Source organism: Chiloscyllium plagiosum, chromosome 24, assembly GCF_004010195.1.
Source record: "Chiloscyllium plagiosum isolate BGI_BamShark_2017 chromosome 24, ASM401019v2, whole genome shotgun sequence".
NCBI classification, from domain to species: Eukaryota; Metazoa; Chordata; class Chondrichthyes; order Orectolobiformes; family Hemiscylliidae; genus Chiloscyllium; species Chiloscyllium plagiosum.
In genome coordinates, this window is record NC_057733.1 from 43333313 (window position 1) to 43342656 (window position 9344).

General features: G+C 40.6%; 1 protein-coding gene across 2 annotated transcripts in view; it reads right to left on the reverse strand.

The window, feature by feature from the left end:
- Positions 1-9344, reverse strand: part of LOC122562217 (CDP-diacylglycerol--glycerol-3-phosphate 3-phosphatidyltransferase, mitochondrial) — a 54826-nt gene that overhangs the window by 35012 nt on the left and 10470 nt on the right. The window contains exons 1-2 of one of the 2 annotated variants that reach the window (XM_043714926.1): positions 1498-1586; positions 176-213 (exon numbers count right to left, since the gene is read on the reverse strand). Coding sequence is in view for 1 of the 2 variants with exons in the window: in XM_043714925.1 (XP_043570860.1) it covers positions 1498-1693 (196 nt within the window). In the remaining variant the exon portion in view is untranslated. Of the gene's footprint in view, positions 1-175; positions 214-1497; positions 1694-9344 lie in introns of those variants that run through there. The other variant, XM_043714925.1, reaches the window with a different exon arrangement.

The window sequence follows — 9344 nt, forward strand, 5'->3', positions numbered from 1 at the left end:
AATGACATTAAATTGGAGGTACACAATTATATAATTATGAATATATATGAATATAGTTTTTAATGTAATTTTTTGGTTAATTAATTTTGCAGATTTAGTACACCTAAGAATTAAAGAAATTTATCTAAACCTTCTAAACAAATTTCTCCAACAATTCCAAAGATAATAAACTTACTTGTATCTTTTGCAATGTGTCAATTGTATGCTGTCAATCTGCAAATAAAAAATTTCCATAACTTGTTTTTTAATTCAATGTTTGATACAGAATTTACTGGATGGAGAGTGAAGTTTCTATGATTGCACATCTTAAACCTATAAATCAGCCTCCAAAAAAATTTCTGACGTGGCATTTACATTATTCCCATCTGTCATCTATTCTCTTCCTTCGGTGAGACTGCAAATCACTACTGAAATTTAGATTTTTTAAGTTATTTTTCAATTAACTGTTCAGGCATGTTATGACACCTCTGCAGCAGGTGGTATTTAAACACAGAACATTTCACACAGACACTACCATTGCACCACTTTGTCTCATTAGCATGCACCTCAGCACCAACAACAGCAGTGGGAAGCTCTCAGCTCTTTAGTCAATGTGGAATGAATCTCAGAGCATGCAGATGAAAGAATACATTGCACTCCACTTACAGGTTCTACTGATAATTCTACAGTAGTGATGTGATGGTGGTAGCAACAAAATAAAACTGCAATTTTATGCAGAACTTCCAAAGGACATCTGTGGACTAAATTAATCTTACTTATAATTCTCAAGATATAGGACAAGGCTCTGCCATAATTGGTCTGAGAAAATGATAACAGACCTGCTCGGTGATCTATCCACTGAAGTGCTAATTCTAACAGTCAACCCTACTGGAGAGGAACTGAATTGTATATATAACAGGTACCAAGTGTCCTCCAAATGGCATGCGTGAAAGAAAATGGTGTTTTCGATGAGAATATTACAGCCTGATAGTATAAATTCTCTGCCTAGTATACTGAGATTTGAAATCATTCTCTGGATTATTAGTCCAGGCTTCCAGATTACAGTAAGAGAATGCCTATACTATTACATTGAATTCCTCAAAAACTTGGCATGTGCAGCTTTAAAAAATTTGCTGCTACTGCTCTGCAACTTCTGGTGAATCACTGCTACAGCAGATCCAACTTAGATGCAAAAAAATACCATACAAAGTTGTATGCTCTGATGCTCTGAACTAAAAAAAACACAAACCACTTAAGTGGCAATTCTAACAGTCAACTAACTCTTTAAAAACTGAAAACCATCATATGTACATGTGTACAAGTGCATGTGAAATGGTCGGGTGCATTACACATTTTTCCAAGGTAGATGAAGGAATAAAAAATGAAGAGCATACAAAAAGACCAACACCAAAAACCAGAATGTTCTGAGCCTTTTGCAATCAAATTTAGAAATATGCCATACACAAGATGACATTGCTCACATGCTCTGATGGTAATCCATTTTGCACATTAACTTACCTTCATTGTTTCATAGAACTCTGAGGGGGAACTTAGCACCTTCACCTGACTGCCTGAAATTCCAAAAGCTGGAACAAACTCCCCAATCCACTGGAATCGCTGAATATTGTGTGCATATGCACTGCAAGGAGGAGATGGCACTTCAGCCTGTGGTTTGGCCTGACACAGTAATGGAGCCAACAGCAAGTACGATGACCTAGGCACAAAAAAGTTCTCAATTAAAAATATAGCAACAGGATAGTTGAAAGTAGTTGAGATAGTAGAGAAGGTTGGAGGGTTTGAGCAATAGGAAGAGGCTGAATAGGCTGGGGCTGTTTTCCCTCAGACGTCAGAGGCTGAGGGATGGCCTTACAGAAGTTTATAAAATCATGAGGGGCCTGGATAGGGTAAATAAACAAAGTCTTTTCCCTGGGGTTGGGGAGTCCAAAAGAGGAGGGCATAGGTTTAGGGTTAGAGGGGAAAGATAATAAAAGAGACCTATGGGGAACTTTTTCATGCAGAGGATGGTACTTGTATGGAATGAACTGAGGAAGTAGTGAAGGCTAGTACAATTGCAACATTTAAAAGGCATCTGGATGGGTATTTGAATAGGAAGGGTTAGGAGGAATATGGGCCGGGAGCTAGCAGGTGGGGCTAGATTGGGTTGGGATATCTGGTCGGCATGGATGGGTTGAACCGAAGGGTCTGTTTCCGTGCTGTACATCTCTATGACTCTAACGTGGATCAGGGAGGGCAGTTGACCAAGTTCACCTTGTCTAGATCGTCACACCCAAGCAAATCATTATTCAATTGCTGGAAATCAGCGACTCTATCTGCATTTATTAGTACACAGCCATAATATGTAACCTAAATTTCTAGTTAAGTGTTGCTCCTGACATTTTCAAACAATCAATTCTTACTGACTGCTTGTGTACACATGCCAACAATATTAAGCCTATCTTTCAAATTAAAAAGTTCTTAGGACGTTTAACAGTTGATTTCTGTGGCCCAATGTACTTTTTCCTGGAAACTGAATCACTAATTTGAACCTAGTTGATACAATAGCTGAGATATATTGCTGCTAATGCACATGTTCCTTGATATCAGCAAGTGCAGCCTTTCCAAAATGTAATCTTTTTTCAGTATAACACACGTTTCAAATGCACTGTGGCTCGCCAGAAGGGTCCCTCTGGTTGTACTGAGGGACAGACAGCAGATATGGGCTATGCAACAGGTATCAAATCTCAATATTTATGAATAAAAAAATCACATTCCTTTTACATACTAATTTACTGATCAAGAGCTGTAAAAAGAAATACAAATTTTGGCTGTGACAACTCACATACCTCTCAAAAAAAACAGACAAGTAACATTTCCACACTTCAGCTCCCACGTAAGTCTTTTAATAATTTGCAGTGTGAACATTACACATTCCAACCAAACCGCTGGATGCTCTGTAAGCTTGCATTCCACTCCAACCACTTCTTTCTGGGAATTAATGCACTATAATGCTTTTACAGGCCCGTAACTTTTTAAGAGATAAATCTGTAAGTGGTCAAAGGATATTACTGAAGGATAAAATTTCACTTTTTAATACTTTTAATGTAACAAAAACTAAAACCAACATAGATGAAACATTTATATAACAAGCAACACCTTACTAAAGGAAATGATTCTGCTGAGTCTCAGTCTTACAAATTGACTTCCATCAGCAAATCTCACCTCAGCAACTCCTGTTCCTTTCACCTCCAAAATTCTGTTGCTTTTGTCCCCTTTCTTTCAAATAGAAAACCAACTCTTTGGAACATCCTACATCATTAACACAAGTTTACCCTTCTCTCACAACAGCAGCTTTGTTGCTTCGCTGCCCAGGAGAATATGTCTTGACTATTTCTTGCTACTCATGTGTTTGGTAAAACTGCTGTTTCTTTACTGAGAATTACTGTGGAAAGACATAAAAACTGTCACTTAATATTTTGATAAGTTTAGTTGGGCTTCTCTCCCACTGTCACAAGATCTCGGAGAAGGAATGTTTAGTGTGAACATTCGCCCCACCCCACCAGAACACCTATTTCACCTCAAGTTAAAATGAATTTTTCAGACATAGTTGTCTTTTAAGATGTAACAAGAGGAAAAGATCAATAGTTGTTTACCTGACATTAGAGCAGCGAGGAATCTGCAATTACAGAGGAACCTATATTATCCAAATGAGATGGGCGGACACTATTTCGTTTGGATAGATTATTCAGTTAACTGATTTCCCCTGGGGCTGGGAGTTTTCTGTGAAGTCTGCTCTTCATTCAGGAGACTAGGCAGCAGCACACCGTGCACGAGCCCCCACATAAATTTATTTTGTTATGCTTTATAATAATACATGAATTATAACAGTTCAAAGTAGATAATTAATTAGAAATCCAAAGGATGCTAATACTCAGACTGTGGGCTGATTGTTCTGATTTCATTGTTAAACTTGTTCCTTACACAAATATCAATATAAGATAGGACACAAGCCTTTTTCTATGCTGTAAGAAATGATTATATGTTTATAAGGTTTACAAGATGATTTATAAGGTGTACAAGATGATTAGGGGGTTAGATAGGGTCGACAGTATGAACCTTTTCCCGCGTATTGAGTCGGGTATTACAAGGGGGCATAGCTTTAAATTAAGGGGGGGTAGATATAGGACTGATGTTAGGGGTAGGTTCTTCACTCAGCGAGTCGTTAGTTCATGGAATGCCCTGCCAGTAACAGTGGTGGACTCTCCCTCTTTATGGGCATTTAAGAGGGCATTGGATAGGTATATGGAGGATAGTGGGTTAGTGTAGTTTAGGTGGGCTTGGATCGGCGCAACATCGAGGGCCCAAGGGCCTGTACTGCGCTGTATTCTTCTATGTTCTATGTTCTATAAGTTTATGTTCTGAGAGTGTGTCTATAAATGTATACATCTATAAAATAAGGGTAAAATGAAGGATGTCATGTCACCTGTTCCAAAGTCTGCCTGACAACAGGTGTGAGTGACATAGCTATTAGATTAAAGGGAGACTCAGATTGCTATGCTCAAAAGAATGCAAAAGGTGTTCACAGCTGGTGACAATACATCAGCAATACATCGACAGTGGCTCAACTTCCAGTATTTCCAAAGTCCCAGGAAAGTGATAAGAATATCAGGTTGTAAATGGTTATGTATGTGATTCATAACGTGTTTTGAGAGGTTAAGAAAAACCCATGGTCAGATCAGGTTTGCTAAAATATCACGAAAAAGTTAGACAACTAGGATCCGAGAAAGACAGAGCACAACTAGAAACGAAAAGTCTCTGTGGTTATAACGTAGATGTGCAGGCAGGAAGCTTGTGCTTGAATTGAAAAATAACTAAATTTGAAGCATTAAAATTCACCCAGCTTATGCGAGGGAACCTCCAGAAAAATTCTCAACATGAAGAAATGGCTCTAGGAGAACTGACTGTCTACTTAAAAGAGAGTGAAACATAAAAATGCTTTTTTCTCAGTTGTGTTAAAAAGTTAAATTTAAAATATATATTGCCAACAAAACAATGATTAGCTAGTGGTGCTTTTACTTGCTTTGTACAGTAAAACATTTAAATTAAATCTTAACCATTATATGTTAAACTGTGAATTTGCTGTTACAAGTTGAAGTTACAAGTTATCAGTTTTTATAAAGATGTAATAAAGTCATTAATAAATACAAGAAATTCAACGCAAGGAATATCATAGAAAGTGTAAATGCAATTGACAGGATGTGAGAAGAGTAAAGAAAACAGCGTGACATTGACTCACTTAACAACTGGATAAAAAACTGGCTTAACAGTAGGACTCAGAGGGTGGTGACAGAGGGCTGTTATTCAAACTGGATCGGTGCTGGGTCCACCGTTGTTTGCCATTTATACAAATGATTTGGATGAGAATGTAGGAGGCATGATCAATAAATTTGTGGAGGGTATCAAAATTGGTGATACAGTGGACAGTGAAATAAGGTATCTAAGATTTCAACAAAATCTTGATCAGTGGGCAACGGGCCGCGAAGTGGCAGATGAGAGTTTAATTTGGATAACTGAGAGGTGCTGCATTTTGGGAAGACAAACCAGGGCAGGACCTACGCAGTTAATGGTAATGCCCTGGGGAGTGTTGTCGAAGAGGGACTGAGGGTGCAGGTACACAGTTCCTCGAAAGTGGCGTAGCAGGTAGACAGGGTGATGAAGGCAGCATTTGGCATGCTTGCCTTCATTGGTCAGAGCACTGATAGGACTTGGGAAATTATGTTGTGGTTGTACAGGACATTGATTAGGCCACTTTTAGAATACTGCGTACAATTCTGGAGGTTGCCCTGCTACAGGAAAGTTATTGTTACACTGGAAAGGGTGCAGAAAAGATTAACAAGATGCTGCTTGGACTGGAGAGTTTGAATTATAAGGAGAGGCTCAGACTTTTTTCCACCCAGAGTGTCGGAGGCTATAAACATCTAATAAATATAGATGTTTATAAAATCACGAGTGTTACAGATAAGGTGAATAGCCAATGTCTTTTAACCAGGTAGGGGAGTTCAAAACTAAAGGGCATAGGTTCAAGATGTCACACCAGGGTGGAACTTATACAGTTCATGGTAGGGCCCTGGGGAGCATTGCCGAAGGAAGAGACCTAGGCGGGCAGGATGCATAGTTCCTTGGAAGTGGAGTCACAGGCAGACACGGTGATGAAGGCATTTAGCACACTTGCCTTCATTGGTCAGAATACTGAGTACAGAACAACCTCAATTATCCAAACATCAATTATCCAAATTTCAGATTATCTGAACAAGATCTCAGGGTCCGGTAAAAACGCTACCCATTATCCAATGGTCCAATAGCCGAACTCTCAGTTATCTGAGCAAAATACTCCCCATCCGTCTAGTTCAGATAATCAAGGTTGTTCTGTACAAGAGTTGGTATGTCATGTTGCAGCTGTACAGGACACTGGTAAGGTCACTTTTAAAATACCGTGTTAGATTCTGGTTCCCCTTCTATAGCAAAGATGTTGTTAAACTCAAAACAGCGCACAGAAAAGAATTACAAGGATGTTGCTGGCACTGGAAGACATTTTTTCTGGAGGGAAAGGCTGGATAAGATGTGACTTTCTTCCCTGAAGCATTGGACACTGAGGGGTGACCTTATTGAGGTTTATAAAATCATGAGGGGCATGGATAGGGTGAATAGCTAAGGCTTTTTTCCTAGTGTGGAGTAGGTCCAAAACTAGAGGGCATAGGTTTAAGGTGAGAGGGGAAGGGTTTAAAAATGACCTGAGGGAAAACTCTTTCACACAGATGATGATGCATGTATGGAACGAGCTGCCAGAGGAGGTGGTAGAGATGGGTACAATTATAGCATCGAAAAGACATTTGGCCAAGTACATGGATAGGAAAGGTTTAAAGGAATATGGGCCAAATGTAGGAAAATAGGAGTAGTTCAATTTAGGATACTTGGTCAACATGGATAAGTTGGACTGAAGAGTCTGTTTCCATGCTGTATGACTCTATCTAGTCCTTTATTACTCTCGTTTTGAAAAGTGTGTGCTGGAAAAGCGCAGCATCTGAGGAGCAGAAGAATCGATGTTTCGGGCATAAGCCCTTCTTCAGGATTCTCCTGCTCCTCGGATGCTGCCTGGCCTGCTGCGCTTTTCCAGCACCACACTTTTCAACTCTGGTCTCCAGCATCTGCAGTCCTCACTTTCTGCTCCTTTATTACTCTCGCTCCAGCTCTCATGCTCCCTTCACTGACTCTTCAGCTGCTCTCTGCATTGGCAAACATCTGTCACTAGATGGAGCCATGTCATTAAACCCAAGCAGCTGCTGAGTGTAATCTTTCTTTGAATAGTAATTTACATTTTCAATGGCCCTCTTCTGATTAGTGTCTGAACTCATTTTTCCGACGCTGATTAAACAAAAAAAAACTACCTACCAGCCTTTCTTCATGTTTTTTATGGGCAAGCTGCTAAGGGAGGATCCTGCAAACCTCACCCAGTGCAGGAAACACAAACACACAATTTAAGAGCAAGTGTACGCCAGAAGCCCCATGAGCCTGCTCTGTGCCATTTCATAAGGTCATAGCTGACCTGCTTGTAACCTCAAATCCACAATCCCACGTACGCCCAGTGAACTTTCACCCTCTTATGAAGAATTTGCCTACCTCTGCATTAAAAATATTAAAAGTTTCTGCTACCACCACCTTTTGAGAAAGAAAGTTCCAAGAGTTCTGACACTCAGAAAACTTGTCACCTCTGTCTTAAACGGACACACCTCGCCTAATTTTTAAACACTGATCCCAAGCAATATTCTCTCCAAGCAGCACGATCAAGGATGTTCGTGCAGCAGCAAGAAAAATGAGAGAAACATCATCCCCTGGTGCTAGATTCTCTCACAAGAGGGAACACCCTCCCCTGACTCCCTCAGGATCTTATATAGGAAACTTGTTTTAACCAGCGCCCTCGATGAACCGGCAAAACTATGTACCTCAAATATTAGAAGTTTACTATATTATCGCAATCTCTGCAATGTCCCAATAGTCAGTTGAGGGTGCGAGTGAGTAAGCTCTCTGCCAGTAAGTATTATTTAAGCCAAAGTTGTATTTTTATTTAAGTGATTACAGTCATAGAGACGTACAGCACAGAAACAGACCCTTCAGTTCAACTTGTCCATGCTGACCACTTAGCCCATATCCCTCTAAATCTTTCCTATTCATATACCCATCCAGATGCCTTTTAAATGTTGCAATTGTATCAGCCTCCACCACTTCCTCTGGCAGCTCATTCCATACAAACACCACCCTCTGCATGGAAAAAGTTGCCCTTTAGGTCTCTTTTATATTTTTCCCCACTCACCCTAAACCTATGCCCTCTAGTTCTGGACTCCCCGACCCCAGGGAAAAGACCTTGTTTATCTACCCTGTCCATGCTCCTCATGATTTTATAAACCTCTATAAGGTCACCCTTCAGCCTCCGACTCTCCAGGGAAAACAGCCCGTTTGTTCTGCCTCTCCCCATAGCTCAAATTCTCCAGGAGAAACTGAGGACTGCAGATGCTGGACCAGCAACACATTTTCAGCTCAAATTCTCCAGCCCTGGCAACATCCTTGTAAATCTTTTCTGAACCCTTTCAAGTATCACAACATCCTTCTGACAGGAGGGAGACCAGAATTGCACACAATATTCCAAAGGTGGCCTAACCAATGTCCTGTACAGCTGCAACATGATCTCCCAACTGCTGTACTCAAGGCTCTGTAGTAAAGAATTCCTCAGATTCATTACTCTGAGAGAGAAAATTCCTCATCTTAGAACATAGAACATAGAACAATACAGCACAGAACAGGCCCTTCGGCCCACGATGTTGTGCCGAACTTCTAACTTAGATTAAGTACCCATCCATGTACCTATCCAAATGCCGCTTAAAGGTCGCCAATGATTCCGACTCTACCACTCCCACGGGCAGCGCATTCCATGCCCCAACACTCTCTGGGTAAAGATCCCACCCCTGACATCTCCCCTATACCTTCCACCCTTCACCTTAAATTTATGTCCCCTTGTAACACTCTGTTGTACCCAGGGAAAAAGTTTCTGACTGTCTACTCTATCTATTCCTCTGATCATCTTATAAACCTCTATCAAGTCACCCCTCATCCTTCGCCGTTCCAACGAGAAAAGGCCGAGAACTCTCAACCTATCCTCGTACCACTTCCTCTCCATTCCAGGCAACATCCTGGTAAATCTTCTCTGCACCCCCTCCAAAGCTTCCACATCTTTCCTAAAGTGAGGCGACCAGAACTGCACACAGTACTCCAAATGTAGCCGAACCAAAGTCCTGCACAGTTGCAACATCACTTCA